Source organism: Mus musculus, chromosome 6 (genome assembly GCF_000001635.26).
Source record: "Mus musculus strain C57BL/6J chromosome 6, GRCm38.p6 C57BL/6J".
Lineage (NCBI taxonomy): Eukaryota > Metazoa > Chordata > Mammalia > Rodentia > Muridae > Mus > Mus musculus.
In genome coordinates, this window is record NC_000072.6 from 82,939,770 (window position 1) to 82,965,215 (window position 25,446).

General features: G+C 41.0%; 1 protein-coding gene and 1 pseudogene across 3 annotated transcripts in view; both read left to right on the forward strand.

Moving 5' to 3' along the window:
- The first annotated feature begins 7,138 nt into the window (after positions 1–7,138).
- The window catches only part of M1ap (meiosis 1 associated protein), an 83,402-nt gene continuing 65,094 nt past the window's right edge, over positions 7,139–25,446 (forward strand). The window contains exons 1-2 of one of the 3 annotated variants that reach the window (XM_006505368.2): positions 7,139–7,183; positions 16,640–16,937. In XM_006505368.2, the coding sequence (XP_006505431.1) occupies positions 16,698–16,937 (240 nt within the window). In that variant the 5' untranslated portion in view covers positions 7,139–7,183; positions 16,640–16,697. Of the gene's footprint in view, positions 7,184–16,639; positions 16,938–21,340; positions 21,436–25,446 lie in introns of those variants that run through there. The other 2 variants (NM_033079.2, XM_011241141.2) reach the window with 2 other exon arrangements.
- On the forward strand, positions 13,011–13,367 carry Gm19287 (annotated as a pseudogene).

Below are 25,446 nucleotides of genomic sequence, written 5' to 3' on the forward strand. Positions count from 1 at the left end.
ACAAAGGAACCAATGGAGGACCGGTTTCTTCCTATAACCAATGAAAATTGAGTGGAGGAGGGACGAGGAAGAGAGGCCCTACCCAGGTGTAGGCGGAGCTAGGACAGGTGTAGGTGTGGGTTTCTTCCTCAGAAGGATGGAAACGTTCCTAGGTCTGGAGTCACCAGTGAATTTGTAGCAGTTGCTCCAAATCCCCAAATATCCATATCTGTGCTACTAAGAGCACCAGATTTTTCAGATTTTTATTTATTTTTTTTGTTCCTGTAAGATGGCTCAGTGAGTATAAGGGGCCAGCTGCTAAACTTGAAGTCTGAGTTGGATTTAACCACTGCCCCCACCCCGGGACCCAACAACATGGAAAGCAGAGAATCCACTTGCTCAGATGGTCCTCTGACTTCCACATGCACGCCATGGTACTAATGGCCTCCAACACACATACACACAATAAATAAATTAAAATGCAAATATACTTATGAATATATTAGTTACTTTTCTCATTGCTAAGGTCCAACTTAAGGAAGGGTTTATTTTGGTTCACAGTTGGAAGATATAGTCTGCCATGATGGAAAAGCAGGGTGGCAAAAAACTGAAAAGTCTGGTCACATTGCATCTGCAATAGGAAGAAGAGAGCTTAGCCCAGAGTATGGTGCCATCCATAGTCAGGGTGGGTCTTCCCACCTCAACAAAATCGAGAGACTCCCTCACAGTAGCTCGTCCAGTTTTGTCTCTGGGTGGTTCTAGACTCTATCAAGTAGACATTGTTAACGGTCCCACTTTGAATCATTGGGCTGGAGAGATAGTCCAGGGGTTAAGAGCACTGACTCCTCTTCCAGAGGTTCTGAGTTCAATTCCCAGCAACTACATGGTGGCTCACAATCATCTGTAATGGGATCTGATGCCCTTTTCTGGTGTGTCTGAAGAGAACAATAGTGAATACATTAAAAAAAAAAGTAAAATAAATAAAATAAAAGAACTAAGGAGACTGGGAAGTGTGCTGGCCAGAGTCAGGAATGACCACTGTGTATTTGAGAGGAGACTCCACAGAAATACACCCAATGCAGTAGACCTGGAGTGGTGCCTTGGCCCTGTTCTTCACGTAAAACTACCTCATTTCTAGGCAGCCTTTAAGGAGTCAAGTGCCCAGGTTTTCTACAGAAGCTGTGGTTTAGGGCAGGACTCTGACATGTGAAGTAACTTCCTCCTGTCTCAGAGGGAACTTGCGCTTACCAGGTGTTTCACTTATGATTCCGTATCATCTCCTTGCCATCCTGGGAGGGAGACCTGAAACAGAAGTTAACATCCCCAGTGGTGTGCTATTGGGAACTGTATTGGGATTTGCTGTCTCAGATGCAGGGTTGACAGACTTCCTACAAACAGGCAGTTTTTAGCTTTTTAAAACTCCTACCCACTTAGGTATGTCAACAAGCCCTTTACCAACCCTCACTTTCATATTGAGAAAGAGAATTTAGTGGTAATGACCAAAAAAAAGGGGGGGGGAATGAACAGTATAGGTTGTAGTATGAGCTTATGTATGCAATCTGTATGTTACCATATAGCACATTTAAATTTACCATCTTATTATATTTAACTTGATACAGTGTTGTGAATTATTTTAATAGCATACAATTATAAATGGATTTAACTATAACCTGCTTTGTTGATAAAGCTATGAAGAACTCCTACTTAAAGATTCCTGCTTAAACCATAATAAACATATATTATGGTGTAGCTAAGAGAGAACTTGGCGGCTTTGAGCGATAGCTCCGTGGTTAAGAGAACTTGCTCCTCTTCTAAAGTAGCTGAGTTTGGTTCCCAGCACCCATGTCAAAGCAACTCCTAACTGCCTGTAACTCCAGCACTAAGAGACTCAACACTGCCTTCCAGCCTCTGCCCCCACCTACACATGTCATTCACTCACACATACACAGAGAAAACTTTTTAAAGAGAAAGAGAGAGATCTTGGGTTTCAAATAATATGGATGTGAGTAAACATCTATCAACTTACTAAGGACTAACTAGATACTTCACAACAAAATTATGATAATTATCTAGTAAACAATGACTATTAGGAATTTGTAAAAGTTAGATAATTATTATGGTGATTTGAATGAGAAATGCTCTCCATAGGCTCAGGTATTTGAACACTTGGTCCCCAGTTGGTGGCACCATTTAGAGAGGTTATTGAAACTGTAGAAGGTGCTGCCTTGCTGGAGGAAGTATGTCACTGGAGTTGGGCTTTGGGAGTTTATAGCCTCACTCAACTTTGTCCTATCTGCTTCCTGGGTATACTTGAAGATGTAATTTCTCAGCTTCCTGATCCAATCACCTGCTACCATGCCTCCCCACCATTATACACTCTCCCTCTGGAAACATAAGCCAGAATAAACTCTTCCATAAGTCACTGTTGGTTGTGGTCTTTTATCACAGTAACTGGTAGAATCATAAATCATGAATAACGGGCTGGTGAGATGACTCAGTGGGTAAGAGCACCCGACCGCTCTTCTGAAGGTCCAGAGTTCAAATCCCAGCAACCACATGGTGGCTCACAACCATCCGCAACAAGATCTGACTCCCTCTTCTGGAGTGTCTGAGGACAGCTACAGTGTACTTACATATATTAATAAAATAAATCTTTAAAAATAAATAAATAAATAAATCATGAATAACAACTGAAGACAAAGACTAGCTGGAAGCATCCCTGATGTCATTTCTAAAATTGCAGAATTACATTCTACTTGTGCTGTGCACGCAATAGGTGCTTTACAGACCAACAGCATGTCTCAGTAGTGACCAGATAACAAGTCCAGCCATGCAGAAGTGTGCTCCTCTATTTTTGTGTGTTAGTGTTAATACTCATAGCAACTGAGTTGAGATGGTGATGAGTAGGCAGTCCTTAGTCACCTGTAAAACGGAAGTCTGGAACAGCATCCATGCTGTCTGTGAGCAGTGAGAACTTTCACTAACTCAGGATGAAGACTACTTCAGTTCATCATACACTGTTCTGTCTCCTAAGGAGGTCTCTCTGTTAATTATTTGCTTACTGGGAAAAGCTTCTGAGCAAAGCCTGGCCAACTCTCCAGTCTTGATCACATTCCCATTAGGTGCACAGCTCATGAAGGCAACTGTGGTCTGTCATGGCTTGCTTCTAGCAATCTCATTTCCTTTCCATAATCAAAACCTCAATCAAGTCAGTTCTAAAATAATAATAATAGTAAATGACAAATAATAATAAATAATAATAATAATGTGTGTGGAACTGGAAAGTTGGCTCACTGGTTAGGAGCCCCTGTTCTTCTTGCAAAGGACCCAGGTTCAATTCCCAGCACCCACATGAAGGCTAAGTACTTCCTCAGGCACCAAGCATGCATGTGGTGCACAGATACACATTCAGGTAAAACATTCATACACACAAAATATAATAGATCTTACAATAAACAAGTGAAAATTTTTCAAAAGGAAAGATGATCTTTGATAATGGTCAGGAATGGAAAATGATCTTTGTGAATTCAGGGGTTAAGTAGTACTATTTGGTGTGTTTATTTCCCTCTCTCGGGGTTTAAGAGAGTAAAAAGCACCCTACAATTATATCCTATTTCATCAAGAATTCTTTGCCTGTTCAAACACTTCCAATATAATTACTAGATTTATGACCATAGTTGTGCCTGACATTTTGAAGTATATATATGCTTGTACCTTTGCACAGAGCTTCTTTAGCACAGTGAGCCTCTGCTGCCTTTTTATCAGCTTACCCTGTGCTCCCTCCTCAAGTTTCCTTCACTAACCTTTTCCTTCCTCCCCAGGTCTCATTATCTCATGCAAACCTCTATATCCTTTGAGGTCTGGATTCTGTCTTCACTCCTGGGCTATGCATCTCATTTGCTTCCTTCATGGTGTTACTAATACTTTGTAATGGTCAAAAGCAATTGCAAACTTTTAAATTTTGGGAAAACAAGTGTTTGCTTTTGTCCTGGTCACTGTTCTATTGCTATGAAGAGACACCACGATCAGGGAAACTTTTATAAAGAAAGCATTTAACTGGGGGTCTGCTGACACAGTCAGAGGGTTAGCCCATTATCATCATGGTGGGGAGCATGGCAGCACGCAGGCAGGGATGGAGAATTAGCTGAGAGCTACATCCTGGTCTGTAGAAAAGAGAGAGAGCGTTCCTGGGCTTGGTCAGAGCCCACCCACAGTGACACACTTCCTCCAACAAGGCCACACCTCCAACTCCTTCTAACCCTTTCAAACAGTGCCATTTCCTGCTGACTAAGCATTCAAACATATGAGCTTCTGGGGGCCATTGCCACTCAGATCACCAAAGCTTTGTGGATCCATTCTGGATTATTAATTTCTTGAATATTATTTCCTCGCAAAAATATTTATACCTGATATTCCTTCTCAGATTACAGGGTGATTTACATATTTTCCTTTGCTTTTAGTTTTCTTGAAGAGTTAATACTGTACGTCCACTTCTTTGCCTTACAAACTGGTTAAAGGAACACGTTGTGTCACTTGGCAAACCTAGAAAAAGTATGTATCTTAGCCACTCAAAATATAGTCTGGGGACCAGTAGCCTTGGGTGTCACTAGAGAACTTATAGAATTGCAGACCTGCTGGATCCGAGTACTCACACTAATGAGATGCACACCCTGAGAAGCATTCACTGTGAGGCTCTTTTGGAGAGAAGATGCTCGGTTCCTTATATGTGGTGGCATCTGCTGCATTCACTAACTTTCTCGCCAGCATCTCATATATCACATTTTTACCTGTTTACTCACTGGGTGAATCCTCCCACTACCATATAAACTCTCTCATAAGGGTTGTGCTTTCTTGTTGCCATATCTTCTGTACCTAGCACAGTACCTGTAGAAAGTGGTTACTATTTTTGAATGGATGAATACATGCATAATTTATCAGTCCCTGCCATTTGTCCTGCTGTCATTTGTTAACACTGTTATGCGAACTGCTCTCATTTAACATTGTTATGTTAGACAATGAAGATATAGAGCATTTCTATATCTTCAAGCCACTAGAGTGGCTTGATCTACTTGGGCTTTCTTGTTTCCCTTCCATCTACCTTGAATCCATACTTTTGCAGTATCATTCTTACCAAAACTGTGAAGAATCTGTAATACCATACAGAATTAAGTGCATAGTTCTTAGTGCAAACTTCAGATCTTTGCAGTTACATTGACTCACATATACATACATATATACATATATGTCAATTGTATAACATACTATATTATATATTTATATATACATATATGCACATACATACACACACATACAAGAGTCATTCAAGTCCATTGCAGGCACAGCAGCCTTCTGCTCCATAGTGCATGACTCCCATGGAACTTGACAGTCAAAGGAATCCGTAAAAATAACCTGATGGTCCTTTGCTGGGCCACGGATAGCAAAGCCTTTTGTTTCTGACTGAGATTTTTACATCATTATGGTATAGCTACAGGCTGTTAGTATGTAGATAGGATAAAATCAGATCCTGGAACCCAAAGCACTTCCCATCATGTTAGATCGGGATTGATCGACACAACGTGAAATCATTTGTTCTGATCAAAGAACAATTCTTCTCATGTAAAGATTGCTCTCCATCTTCTTTTATTTCCACATCGATTCAATCACTTCTGATTTTAATACATCCCACCGAAAATTTCTATAAATCCAGATTTTAAGATCCATATAGTATCCTATAAGTGAATATATTGTTATTTTTTAAGCCATTGCTCTATTTTGATTATTTTTACTTTAGTTTACTTTGTAATTAATGATTTCGTGAACATTTTTGTCTCCTTTGAGAATTACCTTAGAATTGGTTTCTATAAGCTTAAAGGCTCAAGTTGGGCACTAGGGATATAGCCAGAGGAAGAATTTGTTTTGCATCAATCTCTAGGAGGAAGAGAGAGAAGAAAAGGGAGAGTAGGAGAGAGGGAGGGAGCAAAGAGGGAGCGAGAAAGGGAGGAAGGGAAGGAGAGGGAGGGAGGGAGGGAGGGAGGGAGAGAGGGAAGGGAAGGGAAGAGAAGAGGGAAAAGGAAAGTAAAAGAAAATACGTTTTAAGCCAGGTTGTGGTGCTCACACTTGTAATCACAATATTCAGGAGGGTCGAGACAGGAGGATTACTTGAGCAACATGAGTTTCACTTGCAGAGGATCCAGCGCCCTCTTCTGGCCTCTTCAGGCACTGCGCACTCAGCACACAGACATGCAATTAGGTAAAAACACTCATACTCGTACAATAACACTAAATAAACATTTAAAAGACAAAAACAAAAGAAACGAAGCAATGAGGCCATCTTTTTTTAACCTCAAAAACTTTTCATAGACAGACTCTAAATCTGTCCCTTGTAACTCATTAAAATCTTTTTATATCAGCCTCCCACCTAGAATATCTGCTTAATAGTATTTTCCTTAATTATTTCATGAAAGATTAAGAGAAGTAAAAATAATTCTAGTATTCCTACAGTCCAAATTGAGACATACATTACTTTAACAAATACATTAGCAATGCATTAACAAATGCCATTGGATCAGGCATGGTGGCATGCACCTGTAAGACCAAAAAACAGAGACACTGTAAAAAAAAAAAAAAAAAAAGGCAATTTTCTTTTACGAGGGGACAGGGGACACGATGGCCATTGTTTGTGCACTTCCATACCCAAATCATAGCTTACTGCATGGTACAGCTCACCACCAGGGTTACTGAGTAAGAGTTGGCCAACTGAAGAAAGTTGTGGACAGGAAAAGTTAAAGGCAAGAACACAGTAGATCTTGTGTTTGATGGGGGGGGGGGGGTACGAAGAGAAAGTTATCTTCACTATGTTTTTCTGAAATCTACAACTGCTCATGGACCCTAGAGGACTATTCTCAGGACACCCTAGAACTTGAGCGACAACTCCAGGAATGAAGCTGAGTGATTCCCGAGGTCCGGAGCTCGCGGGTGAGGGGCCTTGTGCAGTGAGATGGCCTGATGCCTCACACCCTGGGGCCACAAGCGGCACCAAAGTGATGTCTGAACTTGAGGAGCCTGAGGGGAAGAAGGCCCAGGCGGCGGGAGACTCAGTGGGAGGAGCCTCTGGGAGGGGCGGTGCTACAAGGGGAGGTCCCTATAAGAGAGGAACTCTGAGGCTGAGCCAGCGGAAGGAAGGCGTGCAGGTGCTGAGCTTGAGGTGAGTGAAGGGAACTTCTGAGACGGAGTGGTGGGTGCGCTGAGGGTGCTACCTGAAGAGGGACTCCAGAGAAAGGTGCCCGAAGTGGGGACTCTCTTCAGCAGGTACCTGAGAAAAAATTCGCCTGAGGGAGTTACCAGAACTCGGGGTTGACGGGTTGCCCCAGAAAGAGACTCCTGAAGGAACATGAAGGGAAGGTCTGAGGGGGGACACCAACCGGGTGTCTGGAGGCGTACCTTCCAATTGAAAAATAGTTGCCTAAGTGAGCGACTTAGGTTCTAGGCTGGAGCTTTGGAGCACTAGAGCGTTGCTTTTGTTTGCTGGGGAAGGGGTAACCAAGCAGGAAAGCCTGAGGGACTTGCCCTGGGGAAGGCATCTGAGGTGGACTCTTGAGGGAGCGGAGCCTGAGGTGACCATATCTGAGGGGCAGTGCCTGAAGGAGTTCTCTTGAGTAATCTCCTGAGGAGTTCCCTCGAGAGGCCGTGCCCGAGGTGAGCTTTCCCAGAGATGGCGCTCTCTCTAGGACCAGACAGCCTGACTGAATGGTAATAATGTTCAGTCTTCAGACCTCTGGGCTAAGGAAAGACTGAAGGGCTTGGGAGTCAGAATTGCGCCTCAGAGGTTGGTTTGAGAACACACCTTAGATCCGTGTATCTGGGCGGGTACGAAGGTGCAGCCCGAGAACTGCATCACCATCGCTGGGTCGGTGAAGTCCACTAGGGCTTGGTCGCTTGAGGGGTGACAGGACTAGAGAGGCCCAAGGCCTAAGACCCGCTCTGGCCAGAGCCCTCTGACTGACTGACAGAAGGAAGAATTAATTCATTCTCATTCTTTCATTCATTCATTCTTTCATTCATGCATGCATTCTTTCCCCCTCAATGTCGTGTGTGGGGGGAGGAGTCTGCCTGTCCCCCCCATCTCTGTCTCTGTCTCTCTAACTCTGTCTCTCTGTCCCTCTCTCTTCTCATCTGTCTATCTTTCTGTCTCTGGTCTGGAACTAAGGGTGATATCTCTGTTGGGGTTCAGGAATCACCACACAAAACATACAATCACTGATCTCAGTTAAGCAGAATAGTTTATGTGAGACATAGCTCAGAATTATCTGAAGTATAACAATGGACATCTTTGTCTGTTAGCTTATAAAGGGAAAAAACATGAAAACTATAATGAGTACAGGAAGTACTACCCAGTGGGCCAGCTCTGACTCAAGGTATTTTAGACATAACAACTCATAATTGACCTTTAACTTGATGGGTCCTAGGTGAAGCTTTGTAGAATTTCTTAAGATTAACAAACCACATAACATAACATAACATAACATAACATAACATAACATAACATAACATGGTATGTCATCAGCATGATCCTGTTCTGAGTCAAGTTATTCTTTTTCTTGTCAGTGGCTGGCAGGCATATTACAGCAATATGAAATAACTGTCAGGCATGGAACAAAATTGCTGCAGTTATGCTGGTGGAATCAGATCAGACCATAACAATTTCTGCCTCTGTCTTTCCAGAGCCAAGGTTACAGGTGTGACTCACTGAGCATGTTTTAACTTCTTCAGTAAGAAGGAAACAATGAGCTATGAAGGTCAAAGAAACTTTGCTTTTGTCTCCTCTCCCCCGAGGAAACCTTGACTTTTTAAAGACTCTTTTTAAAAACTATTAATTTATCTTTTTTTTAAAAAATGGAGGATAGTGTCCATGAAGGTAAAAATTCTTAAAACCCACAAAAAGTATGGTTTTGTTTGTGCTACTAGGATGGAATCTAGGACCTGCACATGCTAGACCAGTATTCCCCCACAGGACAACACCCTTCTGACAACACACATACACACACACACACACACACACACACACAGAGAGAGAGAGAGAGAGAGAGAGAGAGAGAGAGAGAGAGAGAGAGAGATTTTAATGGAACCCAACTCAAGGGAGAACAATTGAATCATTTACAGAACAGTAAACTGTCCTTAGAGGTATAAACACACAGCACAGATGTAAAGGAACCCAAATCTCGTGAGAAAATCTTAGAAAAGAAAGTATTCAAAGAGCTGGAACCTGAATGTGTTTGTGATGAAAGAAGCCTGAAGAGTGAGCAGCCCGCTGCAAGCTTCAAGCCTGGCTCAGGGATGGAAAACACAAAGACAAAACAAAAAGACAAAAACTTGAAGCCAGGATGAAGAGTTTTAGATTTTGATACAAGCATAGTTGAAGCCCATTGAGAGATTTTAGTACTAAAGTAACTTGTTTTAGGATGGTTCAAGTCCAGCTCTGGGGTTAAGCGCATTACATAGGAAAAAACATTCAGGGGATGTTCTTATAAAAGGAGAGTTTATGGGGTCCAAACACTTCAGATGCACTATTTGACTATGTCTGAGGAGAGGTATCTCTTACGTCACCTGAAACATAGCCTTCCAATTGTAGATTACTGTGAGATCTGAAAATGACTGTGCAGCCACAGTGGTACAAGAGCATTTTACTAAACTTAGAGGAAAGAGATGCTTCTACTGTCAGCGCATTTTCTAATTTCAGTGCAAGGAATATCTTAAGTTTACTCTTAGAACTTACTACACAGAGAGGGTATTTTATTCAGAATAAACTGTATAATCTCGTTATCATTGCTGCTAACACCCATTCTCTTTCACACAATCATTTCATTCCTTTTTTCTCCATTTTTTTTTTGAAATTTGTAATCACAAGAAACTCATTTGTTTAGATTCTTGTACATTGTGGGCCCTAAAGATTTCTGAGGGGAAAAAATTAGTTTTATCTTTGTCTTTTTTATTGTTCATTATTTATATATTGTTCATCATATATATATGTATGATGTATGTGTGCATGTACATGTTCATGTGTGTGCAAACACACAGCTTGAGTGTGAAGGTCAGAGATCAACCTCAGATGTTGGTTCTTGCTTTCCATCATGTGTGAGACAGGGTATTTTTGTTTGTGTATTTGTTGTTCATAATACATATGCCGAGCAAACCAGCTCAAAGGCTTCTGGGAGTTCTTCTATCTCTGCTTCCTATGTTAAAGTAGAACTGGGCTAGCAGGTGAGGTGTGCTATGTCTGGCTTTAGGTGGGTTTCAGGGATTCGAATTCAAGTTGTCAGGCTTGTTAAGCAAGCACTTTATCCATGGAGTCATCTCCCTGGTCTTATTTCATCTTGAGCTTTGTGTTTATTTGTAATACTTTCCTGTAACTATCTTGTAATACTTTACTTTCAGTGAAATGAATCACAATCCATTTCCTATCAGACAAGATAAATGTGTGAGAAGATACACAACATTTTTACTAGAATTATTTCCCACTGATCTAAAATAATAATAATAATAATTGTATAACCTGAAACACAAAGGTATTCTAATCACTAGGAAAACACTAAAAGCTCTCTTCCTATGTACATATAGGAGAATGTAAAGGTAATAGTTCACATACTATACTTTAAAACACCAGTAACACTGAAAAAATGTTTTGTTTGTATTTAAAGGGGAAATAGGTTTGGGGCATTGGATGTGATGATATCCCTCTGATTTCAGCACTTCAAAGGTATCAGAAGGATGAAAATCAAGGCCAACCTGGGCTATATGATAGAACCTGTCTAAAAAAATAACACACAAAATTATTTTCAAACAAAACCTTCTCAGTGGTTTGAACAGTATCTTGTGCTTGCTTTCTTCCCACAATAGAACTCATGATATACCACACTTTTTCTATGCCTCAGAAAATGGTTATAATCCTCTCTAAGTTTGTATCTATTTGAAAATTTTCCTGAGAGTTCCTTTAATGATTCCATTTTTGCTAGTGGCATTTTCTCTGAACTATCTGCATCCTTTTTGTCAACCTTCTGTAAAATGCTACGTGGACTAGTCACAAAGAGAAAAGGAAGCAACACACTTACTTCCTTTGCAGTCAGGACTCTGCAATGTCCAGTCACTGAGAGACTTTAAAAGGAGTTATATAATTGTTCACTGATCATCACAATACACATCTGTTATTTCCATAATGATCTGTGGACTAAAGAGCTAGTTTCTTTATGCAATTACCTGATTAGTTTTCTGCAGCAACCTGAAATTTGAATTGTTTTTGATAGACTAGTATTAATTACCAACCCTGTTGAAGCTAAAATTGGTATGTTGTGGAACTGTGCAAAATGCAAACTGCCTATATCTAAAATGATGTTTTCAAGCTGTGCATGGTGGCTCACTGTAATCCCAACATCTAGAATTCTGAGGAGAGAGAAGCAATGTGGATTTAAGGCCAACCTGGACTACATAATGAGTTCCAGGATAGCAAATGTGATATTTTCATATATGAAGGAAATAGGACTGGTAAACAAGAATAAGCCTTCTGGGTGTCCATTTTTTTCTGTATCAATATATGTTACCCTCAAACAAAGCATTCCATTTATGTTTATACTGTTGTTGTCTTCAAACACATCAGAAGAGGGCACCAGATCCCATTACAGATGATTGTGAGACACCATGTGGTTGCTGGGAATTTCAGGACCCCTGGAAGAGCAGTCCACTCTGGAAGAGCTTTTAACCACTGAGCTATCTCTCCAGCCTAAACATTCTATTTAGAAATTAGCCTTGTACACTAGTTTATTTGTTCACTTTTATTTATTTTGTTTGTTTTTGAAATAGAGTCTCCCTCTGTAACTTTGGTTAGCCTTGACCTTGTGATAATCCCCCTGCTTCAGGCTACTAAGCCATGCACTAATTTAAAAAGTACAGTTAAAGGAGTAAATGCCAGTTAGTATTGCTTTTTTGGTAACTATATTAGGCATTGATTTGGATTTCCAGTTCCAAGAGTGCATTTAAGCAAGAGTTAGAGAAGTGGTTCAGTGGGTAAAGGCACTTGCCTTGAGTTCAATCCCCAGAACCCACATAAAAGTGAAAATCACCACCAACTGCGCAAGGTTGTCTCCTCTGGCATCTGTATGCATGTGTAGCACACGTGTACCCTGTATACATGTGTTGTCCACACACAAACACAATAATAATAAAATAAACCTTTTAGGAGAGTCCTTTCAAGTTAGGCTTGGAGGTACAGGCATGTAATCATAATTACTATGGAGGCTGAGGCAGGAGGCCAGCATGCTCAAGGACAGGGGTAATGTAGCAAGCTCCTGTCTAATTAAGGGATAAAGTCAACTATAATTCTATACAGTAGGGAACAAATATCAAAAATTAAATGTTAATTTATAACCAGATGTCACTATGTATCCCAAGTTGGCCATAAACTCAGGGTCCTCCTGTGTCAGCCTCCTGAGTACAGGCGTGAGTCACCACACCTAGCTGTCTGCCTTTTATTTATTTTTCTTGCTTTGTTGCCACCTTCAGTATGATATTGAATGGAGGTGATTGTAGCAAGCCCTTCATCTTATGGAGAAAACTGTCAACACATTACTATTAAGAATGATTGTGGGACCAAAGAGATAGCTAAATCAGTAAACTGCTTTCCACACCTGAATTTGTACCCTCGGTGCCCACATAAAAAGCCACACATGATAGCATGCACTTGCAGTGCCAGCATTATGAAGGCAGAAAAGATAGATTGCTGGGGTTTGATGACCAGCTAACCTCAACCAGCAAGCCCCAGGTCCCAGTCAGAGGCCTTTTTTCAAATAACAAAAGGTGACTCCTGAGGAATGACACCAGAGATCATCTTCTGACCTTCACACACACACACACACACACACACACACACACACATACACACACACACACACACACACACACACACACACACACACACACACACACAAAGAATGAGTTTGTTGGGTTTTTTCCTCTTCCGGGGACGGTGCTCAGAGGCACTCAGGATGGTCCAGTGTTTGACATACTACTGTAGGCTTTCCTACAACACAGCCTCTAACAAAACTAGGCTGTCTCGAACCCCTTGCAACAGGATTGTTTACCTCTACACCAAGAAGGTTGGGAAAGCATCTAAATCTGCATGTGGCGTGTGCCCAGGCAGACTGCGAGGGGTTCGCGCTGTGAGACCCAAAGTCCTTCTGAGACTGTCTAAGACCAAGAAGCATGTCATGACGCAGGGCCTATGGTGGGTCCACGTGTGCCAAGTGTGTCCGTGACGGGATCAAGCAGGCTTTCCTATTGAGGAGTAGAAAATCGTTGTGAAAGTGCTGAAGGCACAAGCACAGAGTCAGAAAGCAAAATAGATATGCAACTATTTTAAGTAATAAAAATCAAGACTTGGAAAAAAAAAAAGAATGAGTTTGTTGCTGGAGATGTGGCTTAGTGGTAGAAGACATTAAAGTTACTGTGTGGTATGTGTAAGGTCCCAGGTTCAACCTTCAATCTAAAAAAAAAATAGATAGCGTTCTCTCCAGGGTTTTTGTTTTGGTAGTCATTGCTTTTATTATGCAGGTTCTCATTCTATACCAGAAGACTAACACAGAACTCACTATAAAACCCAAGTTGGTCCCAAACATGAGATCCCCCTGCCTCTGCCTCGTGACTACAAGAGTAAGCCATTAGGCCTAGGTTACTCTAGACTTTTTTTGGTTGGGGGCAGGGGGAGAGGAATTGAATCAATGTTAGATCAGTCTGTTCTGAAGCTCACAACATAGCCCAGGCTGGCTTCCATCTTCCTGCCTCAGCCTCACAACTCATATTGAGCCACAATGCCGTGCTGCTCCAAGTTTATACTAACGTATTTTAACCAAATTATTCTTTCCCAAGTTACTAAGGGACTTTGTCATGTATGGACATTAGATTAAAAAAAATCTATAGAGGATTATATAATTTTCTCATTTAATCTTTTACTGTGATAAATTATAATTCTGATGTTATATTGAACTTAGACTCTCTGGTTTCTTTCTTTCTTTCTTTCTTTCTTTCTTTCTTTCTTTCTTTCTTTCTTTCTTTCTTTCTTTCTTCTTTTTTTTTTTTTGGTTTTTCGAGACAGGGTTTCTCTGTGTATCCCTGGCTGTCCTGGAACTCATTCTGTAGACCAGGCTGGCCTCGAACTCAGAAATTCGCCTGCCTCTGCCTCCCAAGTGCTGGGATCAAAGGCGTGCACCATGCCCGGCTTCTGGTTTCTTTTTTTTAGTTCCTCTTTTTTTAAAAAAATTGTTTATTTATTTTATATATATATGAGTACACTATTGCTGTCTCCAAACACACTGGAAGAGGGCATCAGATCTCATTACAGATGGTTGTGAGCCACCATGTGGTTGCTGGGAACTGAACTCAGGACCTCTGGAAGAGCAGCCAGTGTTCTTAACCACTGAACCATCTCTCCAGGCCCCTTTTCCTCTTTTTAAAGACAAGTTTTTCTTTACACTGTAACCCAAGCTGACCTCAAACTTAAAACAATTCTTCTGTCACAGCTTCCCAAATGCCAAGGTTAGAGATGTATGTGTAAGCCACCATGCCTGGCTAACATTATGCTTCTGAGATAAACCCAACTTATGGTCATAATATGTTATTTTTACTTTCTGCGTATGAGTGTTAATGCTTGAATGTATGTCCATATACCACTCTGATACTTGCAGAGGCCAAAAGAGGATGTCAGAGCTCCTGGGACTGGTGTTACACACAGTTGTGAGCTACCATTACAGCTGCTAGGAATTGAACCTGGGTCCTCTGGATGAGCAGCAAGTGCTCTTAACTGCTGAGCCATCCCTCCAGCCTATGATGTGCTATTCATTTTACATGTTCCTAGTTTTAATTTCTTGTCTTATTTGGGATTTTTACATCTAAGTTTATGGTAAAAATAATTTTACTTTTCTCCTTTTTTATTAACAAAATTGGTTCTTTGACAATCAGATATATATACATATATATATATATGTATATATGTACATGTGTATACACACACACACACACACACACACACACACACACATATATATATATATATATATATATATATATATATATATATATATATATATACATATATATCATTTGGAATACTCTCCACCCTATCACCTGCTCTTATTTCCTCCCACCCCTGTCCACCCATATTTACTAGTTTTTGTTTTGTTTATTGTCCCACTGAGTTCAACTAGGGTCATCTGTGTGATCCAGAGCATAGCAGTTCATGTATAACTGGATACTGACTATGCCTCCCATCCTCCCAGATTCTATTAATTCTATTGATTCTGCAAATCAATTATAATAAGCAGTAGAACCCTATCCCTTCCATAGCTGACTATTAGGAGGGCCAATCTGCTTTCATGATTGTTGTGGCCATGCTGTACTTTTTCAGCCCTTCTCCATATCTTCCATCTTTTACACCTTTCTGCCTCCTCTCCCAGAGTGTCCTCAGAGACTTAAAGGGATCGGGTAGATGTCTTATTTAGGGCTGAGCCCTTAACCATCCATCCTTTATTCTTAGTATCTTATGCATGGTTTTCATATTCACCTCTGTTCACTGCCAGGATTGGCTTCTTTATTTAAAGCTGAGAGTAGCCTGTGGGTGTAAACATAGATATTTAGAAGGTGGTTTAATAGTGTGTCAGTTTATCTAAGCAGCAATGTACCCATGAACTCTACAGTCATGTTTTGGACCAGGTTTACAGTAGTAGGTATAGGTTCCCTCCTATAGAGCCAGCCTGAAATCCAATTGAGAAGTGGTTGGTTACTCCTGCCCCATAACAGTCATGCCATTATTGCACAAATGGGCACATCTTGCCAGGCAGGTTAGAATCATAGTTCCTAGGGTTCACAGCTGCGTAAAACTGTTGATGCCTCCAGCCCCCAACAGCCTTCACAGCACCTTCCAGCACTGTGGGAGGTAGCCATCAGGGAGGAAACATCTAACTCAGTTTCTCAATACCTTTTATTCTAGGTGTGTGGTGCCTGCAGCAATAGGCTTTTATCAACTACTTGTAATGGGGAACCAAGAAAAAGTAGCAAGAACCTTTATTATTTTGGGAGCCTCCCTGAGTAGCAAATCCTATGGAGTTATCCCACACCCGACCCTGTGGGAAGCCTTATAATATGGTGAGAAAGACAAACATAGAAACAAGTTAAAATATAGGGCAATAAGCAGTAACAAAACTTATGAGGGCAGATAAGAGATTCCAAAACTTGTGTTTGAGGCACACTGATGTTCATGTATAATTCCTGCACTTGGCAGACGGAAGCAGAAGGATCAGGAGTTCAAGATCATACTCAGCTACATAGTGGACCCTAGGCTAGCCTAGGTAACATGAGACCTTGTAAAACCAACCAACCAAACCTGAAGTTTGACTTCTGTGTAACTGCTTTATTCTTTATTAGTTCCACAAGCATCTCTAAGCATTCTCATACTTACGCTAAAATCAAACACAAAGATCAATGTGGGGTGATCTTGCCAAGTTTGATGTGGTGCCCACATTGAATCCTTTTTAGGGATTTTTATCCCCTCAATATATATTCTTTGCTTCAAGTACCTGATCCAATTTTATGAAAGCCAGTCATTTTTTTTTCCTTTCCTTAGGCTCATAAAACATTGGTTATTCAAGTGGTGGCCACAGTTCCACACTGCTTTGGCTGCCATGAACCGAAGGAAAACTACTAGTAGAGGGACCTCCGCTGCCATGAAAATTAGTCATCAACCTCCGAGGCTTCTCATTGTGAATATTGCCGTACCTTCCTGGGTTGACATCTGCCCCAACCTCTGTGAGGCCTTGCAGAACTTCTTCTCGATAGCCTGCAGTTTGATGGGCCCCAGCCGGATGTCTCTGTTCAGCTTATACACAGTACAGAACCAGCATGAGTGTGTCCTCCCATTTGTGGTAAGTCTATCTCTACTGTTGGTATCCTGAAAGCAAATGAGATTTCCATAGCAGAACTCACAGTTGGTATTTCTTACAGTAAAAACCACATTGGTTCTTCATATCTGATTAGCCCACATGAACCAGAAGTTATCAGGTGTATGTGGGAGTTTGTGCTGCAAGAGGGAGCCTCTGAGTTGTAAATTTGAGGGTTGAAATAGGCTGCAACCATCCCTCTCATTGAGAGAAGAGAAGTCTTAGCATTTGCAGTTCTTTGAAGTGCAAACAGCTAGAGCCTTTCACCCTCTTTGAAATGTAAACACTTAAAGAAGTTTCTAAAGCTCTTCAGCGGTCTGGTTATCCAATCAAACTTGTCCTGGGGTAAAACTCAAGGCCCTAATTTCTTTGCTCAGAAATTCCTAACTGCAAAAACCATGAGACTATTTTTCCCTGGGCTCCACTCCAGTGAAACATGAGCTCCCTTCCTGTCAAACACCAGTAAGGTTTTAGAAGGAGGGGCTGAGGACCATTCTCTTTACAAAGCCCCCTTTCAATAGTCTACTTCCTCTCTTCCTCAAAGAAATTCAAGCTTCCCTCTCTCTTAGATATAGTTCAAAATCATGGGGATGGCAAAGACTTCCAGTGATTCCACGCAGCTCCTTCTCTGAGTCAACCTTATTGTTAAATCGATGTACGTGCACGATGTCTTTAAGATAACCAAAGGAAGGCGCTTCACAGACTTGTTGGTGGTTAAGTCTGTAAAATCTAACTAGAAGCCACTCGTTTTCTCCTCACTGAAAGTGAAAATATAACATCTCTTTTGGTATTATAAAGTATGGAAATAATACTCATTTGTTGAGTTCCCTTTCTATTACCATAATAAACACTGTTGTGGTTTGAATATGGTTGGTTCAGGGAGTGACACTATTAGGATGTTTGGCCTTATTAAAAGAAGTGTGTTACTGTGGGGGTGGGCTTTGAAACCCTCCTCCTAGCTACCTGAGGATGCTGAGTCTTCTCCTATCTGTCTTTGGATCAAGATGTGGTCTGCTAAGTTAATATATTCTAAAGGTTTTAATATATCAGTCATAAGACATTGATTCTAACACAGAGGTGGGCAAGGAATGGTGCCAGTGGGCTAGAACTAGCTAACTGTGTCTCTCCACTATACAAAAATCCTAGTCAGACACAGCTTCTTTCCAGGAGCTCTCATTCACAGAGAGGAAAGGGTTTATTGGACTTACATATTCAGATCACAGTGCATCATGAAGAAAAGTCAGGGCAGGAACCTGTCAGAAGTCATCTAGGAAAGACTAAGGCATGCAAATGAGTTTTATGGAGATGACCTTCCATTTTGCATGGCCTTCGATGGGTGAGCTCTGAGATGCAAGGCCACCAGAGACTTTATCCCAGGATTGCTTCTTGCTGCTGATATGCCTTTCCTGTCACTGTTATAAAACCTAATGAATCCTGGACATTGCCCCATCCTATTGGGCAGATTTCCTGTAGAATCAATATGAAGATGTAGTTTCATATAATAATGCTGTGTAGACAAATTGATGATTTCATAATTCCTGATAATGGTCTTATAAAATTCCTAAATTTATATAAGTGATTTCAAGCCATATATAGAATAAAGCTGCAAATAGAGCTCTGTAAAGCTTCATGTGTCATGAGTTAATTGCAATAAGATAAGAAAGCAGGTTTGAAATAAATATGTGATCAAGAAAAAACATTCATTCTAAGTCAGATCCAAGGATGAAATCATAGGTATGCGCTATGGTAAAGCAAGGCCATGTGAAACTGTCCTTTTAACTTGCAATGAGCTTATAGAATGAAATACTGCTTTGAACTCACTATGGACATCCTTTTGTAACTCCCCTTTTGTGCAACATTTTATCTATGAAGTAATTTTATAAAGAACTTTTGTCTAAGAAGGTATAAGGCAGACAGAGAGAAAAAATAAGTGTGACACTTGGGGCTCAGCCCCATCCACCAAATGTATATACGTATAAGTCTATTTGTCTATCTGTATGCACATACATATGTATATAGGTATATGTGTAGGTATGTAAATATACATGAATATTTGTGGAATTGTTGAGACTGGTGGTCTGGCCTGGCCAAAGTATTTCCTCTTCTTTTCTTTCTGGCTCACAAAAAGTTAATGAACTCCAAATCTCTAGGCTTGCCAGCCAGGGACCCTTGAGCCAGAGAAGAACTGCTAAAAGTCTGTAGATTTTGGTCACAGAACAGCAAAGAATTAAAGACAGAAGAATTACCAACAATAAAGCAGCTTAGGCTCCTATCACTGACTCCATATCCCTACACTGCCTTCCTCGGGGGAAACTGTAATGCCAGAAAGCTCCCCAGCAGGAAACAAAGTAGAGGCAGGCCGTGGAGGAGTGCTGCTTTCTAGTTTGTTCTTCATAGCTTGCTCAAACTGCTTTCTTATACAACTCAAGACCAGCTGCCTAGGAATGACACCAACCACAGTGGTTTGGCCCCTTCCATATCAACTGTTAATCAAGAAAATGCCCTATAGACTTGCCTACAGGCCAATCTAATAGAGGCATTTTCTCAACTGAGGGTCCCTCTTCCCAGATGACCCTGCTTGGTCAAACCAACAGAAAAAAAGGTTGGGGGAACCAAAACAATAACCAGCACAATAGACCTCTTGCCAGTTTTATGTTTTATATTTATTGGGTTACAGTACTGCTAAAAAATATAATATTCCAGGCTGGAGAGATGGCTCAGTGGTTAAGAGCACTGATTTTTCTTACAGAGTCCTGAGTTCAATTCCCAGCAACTACCTGGTGGCTCACAACCATGTATAATGGGATCAGGTGCCCTCTTCTGTCTGGTGTGTCTGAATGTCTGAAGATAGCTACAGTGTACTCATATAAAATACCTAGAGTACATTGCCTATGAGCTTATAGAATGTAGGTTTTGTGTCTCAAAATGGATCATACAGGGAAAAATTTTTTTATATAAACACTCCAAGTACTTAGTCTAGTAATTGTGTCTAAGTACATTGTTATTTCAGCTGGGTTGGGCATAGGAACTCATTAAAATTACGTAAGGAATAAAACTGATTCTTTCTATGTGTTGTGTAGAATTTGGTTCCTTAGATCATCGACTTTTTCTGTCAGATTATGCTAAAATGTGATAGCTTAGCATAATAAACATTTATTATCTCATGTTTATTGTGAGTTAAAAATCCATAAGCAGCTCAGGTAGGTAGCTCAGGCCTGAGGGTCCTCGTGAGGTTGTATTAAAAATGGGAGCCATAATTGTAGTCATTTGAGGGCTTGATGAGAGCTAAAGGAGCTACTTCTAAAGTTTTAAAGTAGAATATTCATATGCTAATAGTTCATACTTCCTCACGACCTGGATCTCTCCATAGCATTATTTTCATGTTCTCATCCTAACTCTTCTACAACCAACTGATGAGAGACAGAGACAGAGAATGCTTTATGTCCTTGTCACAAAAGTCCATTTATTCCACATTCCATTGTGAGAAGCAAGTCATTGTTCTATCCAGGCAAAGCAACAAGGACCAGATGTACCATCTTGTCTAAAGTAACCAGAACAAAACAAGAGGCTGTGGAGATAGTTCATCAGTTAAAGAGCTTGCTGTCTCAAGACCTGAGTTTGATCATGAGCCAGACCTGTTGGCTGAAGAATAAGAACCTGAGGCTGATCTTAATCATCATGTAAAAAGTTAGATGTGATGTGTGCTAATGCTGAGAAGACAGAACAGGAGGAGCCTTGGTACTCTAGCAAGGCCAAATCAGCAGGCCCTAGGTCCCAGTGAAACTCTGTCTGAAAAAGAAGGGAAGGGGAGGGGAGGGGAGGGGAGATGAGAAGAAATGAGAGACGAAAGAGGAGAGTAGAGAGGGGAGAAAAGAGGAGAGAAGAGAGAATAGAAGAGAGAAGAGAGAGGAGAGAAGAGAGAGAAGAGAGGGGAGAAGAGAGGAGAGAAGAGAGAATAGAAGAGAGAAGAGAGAGGAGAGAAGAGAGAGAAGAGAGGGGAGAAGAGAGGAGAGAAGAGAGAGGAGAGAAGAAAAGAGAGAAGAGAGAGGAGAGAAGAGAGGAAAGAGAGGAGAGGAGAGAGAGGAGAGAAGAAAGAGGAGAGGAGAGAGAAGAGAAGAAAAAGGACAGAAGAGAGGAGAGAGGAGAGGAGAGAAGAGAGGAGAGAAGAGAGAGGAGAGAAGAAAGAGGAGAGAAGAAAGAGGAGGGAAGAGAGAAGAGAGAAGAGAGGAGAGAAGAGAGGAAAAAAGAGAGGAGAGAAGAGAGAGAAAAGAAAAGAGAGGCAAGAAGTGAGAGGAGAGAAGAGAGAGAAGAAAAGAGAGAGGAGAGAAAAGAGAGGAGAGAAGAGAGGAGAGAAGAGAAGAGAGAGAAGAGAAGAGAGAAAAGAGAAAGAAGAGACGAGAAGAAAAGATAAGAGAAGAGAGAAGAGGAGAAGAGGTAGATGACTACTGTAATGACTATCTTGGCTGTCAACTTGACATACCAGGTAAGAAGAAACCTCAATTGAAGAATTGTCTCCATCAAATTGGCCTATGAGCATGTCTGTGGGAGCATATTCTTGATTGCTAACTGATGTAGAAGGGCCTAAGCCCCTGTGGGCCATGTCATGTCTGAGCAGGTGGGATGTACAAGCCAGTAGATAGCTGAGCAAGCCACTGAGTAGCATTCCTCTATGGTCTTTGCTTCAGTTCCTGACTCTAAGTTCCTGCCCAGTTTCCCTCAATGATGGACCTTTCCTCTCCCAAGTTGCTTTTGGTCATGGTGTTTATCACAGCATCAGGAAGCAAACTAGCAAAGCTTCTGAGGAATAATGCTCGAGGTTGGCCTCTGTCCTAAGCACATGCGTGCACACACACACACACACACACACACACACACACACACACACACACGTCTTAAGGAATCTGTACATCAGAGAATACCATGAGGGGGAGCAAATGAGGGCACCTAAGGCTGCCACTGTCTTCAGTTTCCAAGCCTCAGTACAGAAGAGGAAAACCTAGGATCTGGGACTTCAGAAAGACCAAGGTATCTAGAGGAGAGAGAACTATATATGGGAAAGGAAAGAAAACTCCCATTTTCCTTTTTAAAGGAAGCTTTTTAAAGAGCTATATAAATCAGTCAAGTTGCAAGCAAGAAACAGATGGTATGCCCAAGCTGAAATTTTTTCAGAGATACAGAAAGAGGATATTTGCAGAGGTGAAGGCAGAGTTTAGACAGAGTCAACAAAAGATACTGCTACAGCCAGGCCACCCAGGACTAAAGAGGGCCGCCTCATGGAATCTGTGACCTTTGTTACAGAAAATGTAGTGACTCTTGTTAAAGCACCATTAAAGATTTTATTTAGAGCCATTGCAGTAGGTGCAAGAACACTGACAATGGGATTTCGCAGTGGGGAGAGCCTGGACTCAGCTAAGTACAGTATGGGTAAGTGGGACTCCTGAATTAAATCCCCAGCTACTGCCTTCCATTGGACACACAGTTTAAGAAGCAGGAGTGTGGGGAAACTCATTGAATCATCCCTATAGATTTGCCTTCAAGGATACAAAACCAGAGAGTGAAAAGTAGACAGATATCTGAAAAGGCAGACAGAAACTACACAGTATCAAATATTGTGATAATTTCTCTTATCTCCCTGTTACTCCCTAGTATAGGTGGCCATTTTGAAATCAATTGATTCCCTTAATCACTTCTCTAGGAAAGGCAAGCTGTTTTATACTAAAAACCATGAGCTTGAATGAGCTTATCCAAGCTGGCAAACAGCTGATCTGCCAGGTGTCAAAGTCAACTAACAAACCAAGGGAAAAGGTTAAGCCTTTAGTCACCTACTGAAATGGAGTAAGCAAGGGTCTAACCTGAGAAAAGTGCCTATCCCCCATTCCATTTTGCTGTTAGTGGTGTTGGTGATGTTGCTGGTAGATTTTGTATTTTATTCTTTTGTTTATTTAATTCAATATCTCTCTGTGTCAACCAGACTGACGTGAAGCTCACTACATGGCTCAGGCTAGCTTCAAACCTGTGGCGACTCTGATTCATTCCTCAGAGTGCTGGGATTGCAGTTGTGCATCACCACACCCAGCTTTCCCACTTTTTTTTTTCTTCTTCAGAATGTTTGAGAGCTAAATGTATTGACAGAGATGAAGACACTGTTGAGTGAACCCCAGACAAAAAGTTTTGATGGCTTTGTAAGGTTGGGGTTAAAGAAAGCAGAAGGAAGGCTAAGGGTAGAAAAGACTGAGTTAGAATAGAGAAAGGGGTATTCAAGTTTCCCTGTCCTCTCATAAAGAAGTCTTGGAAGAAGCACTTGAGGAGAACCTCATTATAGGCCTTAGAGACCTAGGAATGAAGCTGTCGAGAGATAAGGAGACAAATATCCCAAGAACAGGACATGCCAGGGCAACCTGAGTCCTTGGCCATGTCCTTCAGAAACTGAAGTGAATTGGCTGCACACCAGAGTCACTTTTCTACTGCCACCATGAAACCTTCCAGGTAAAGCCTTTTAATTGCCTATAGTCAGTCCTGGAAAAAAAAAAGTCACCCATAGGACTCCTCAGTGGTAACTCAGAAGTAATGACAAGCCAAATTTTCCTAACTGTAGAACAGTAAAGTCAGTGCTAGTTAGAAGTTCAAGGAAATGGCAGGAGTGACTATCATTGTGTATACAAACAATGCAGTCTATAAGGAAAAGAGGCCCTTAAATCCATTTTCACTGAACTATATAGACATCTGACATTTTCTGTCCACAGAGTCACCCAAAATGTAAATGTAGAAAGACAGCATATGGTGGATCATTTCTAGGATGGACCCAAGATTACCCTCACATTTAATTTTTTAGTATCATCAAATCTGAACCTGTTATAAGGACTCATGACAGAGAATTCATAATTAAAATATTAGAATTCCTTTTATAGCCATTGTGACATGAATATAAATAATTCTAACCCAAATGATTAATTTCCCCCTCAAAGGAGGATTCCAGAAGAATGTCCTTCCTGTGACACTCTTCCTAATTCTTTAAAATTTTTCATTATAAAGAATTTATTGAAATTAATCTACATTGAGGTGTTAGGGTTCACCTAACTTTGGTTTACCTATAGTGTTATTTCCTCATCCTTAGTAGCTGATATTCAAAAGGAATCATGTCAAAGCAACAAATAACAGAGATAAAGGTGAGTTCTAAGAAAGATGCTGTGGTAGACTATAACTGAGTGCAATGGGAGAGGGAGAATAAGACAAAGAAATAGAGTAATTCTGTCATGTGGCAAATCAAATACTTCTAAAGTTTAAAGGAATCGCATAAACATAGAGTTATGAAGATAAAAACCCAAACAGGCTCACATATTCCTAGTTGTGACAATAAAAGCATACAGAAAAAGGGCAAATAAAAATGCACAATATAGTGATTTTTCTTTCCCAAAAGTTGTAAAACAGAAAGTACTGGGGCTGGAGAGATGGCTCACAAGTTAAGAGTATGTACTGCTCTTTGAGAGAACCTGAATTCAGTGACCAGCATCCATATTAGACAACTCACAACTGCCTGTAACTTCAGTTCAGGGAATCTACGGGCACTTACAGTCACGAGTATATAACCACAGACACCTACACACGTACATACTATCTTACTTTGGGTTTTATTGCTGTGAAGAGTCACCATGACCATAGCAACGCTTATAAAGAAAAAACATTTGATTAGGGCTGGCTTACAGGTTCAACACCAAGCAACAAAGAGACCCGGACTCAAAACAAGGAGGAAGGCAAGGAAGAGACTCTAGGCTTTCCTCTGACTTCCACAAACCCACATGAAATGTCTCCATTTGTGCACATGTACACACATACACACACACACACGCACACACACGCGCACACACACACACACACACACGCACGCACATGTACATACAATCACACACATACATGCATACTCCGCACAAATAAATCTTTTAGGCTATATTTACGGTCTGATTTCGCTTATTTCTTGAATAGGTTTTTTTTTTATTTCCCTATCTAGATTTTTCATTTTCTCTGTGTCAGAATTGATGTCTAATTTCTTGTGCCTTCAGGCCCCCCTCCCTGAGACTTAAAGAGGAACATATAAAAGCAAAGTAAGAAAGGCGAGACAGCCTGACTTAAACAGTCTTTTTGCCCTGGCAGTATTACAGCTCAAACTCATGGATTTTATAAGCATGTCAAGTATCATTTATTTCTGCTTTTGGGTCATGTCTTAGTCACCTTTCTATTGCTGTGAAGTGACACCATGACCATGGCAACTCTTATAAGAGAAAACATTTAACTAGGGGCTTGCTTACAGTTTCAGAGGCTTAGTTCATTATCAACATGGCAGAGAGCATGGCGGCAGGAACAGCAGACCTTTTGCTGGATGTAGTTGAAAACTACATCCTCTTTGGTTGGTGGCTTAGTCTCTGGGAGCTCCCAGAGGTTCAGGTTAGCTGACACTGTTGGTCTTCCTATGGGGTTGTCATCCCCTTCAGTTCCTTCA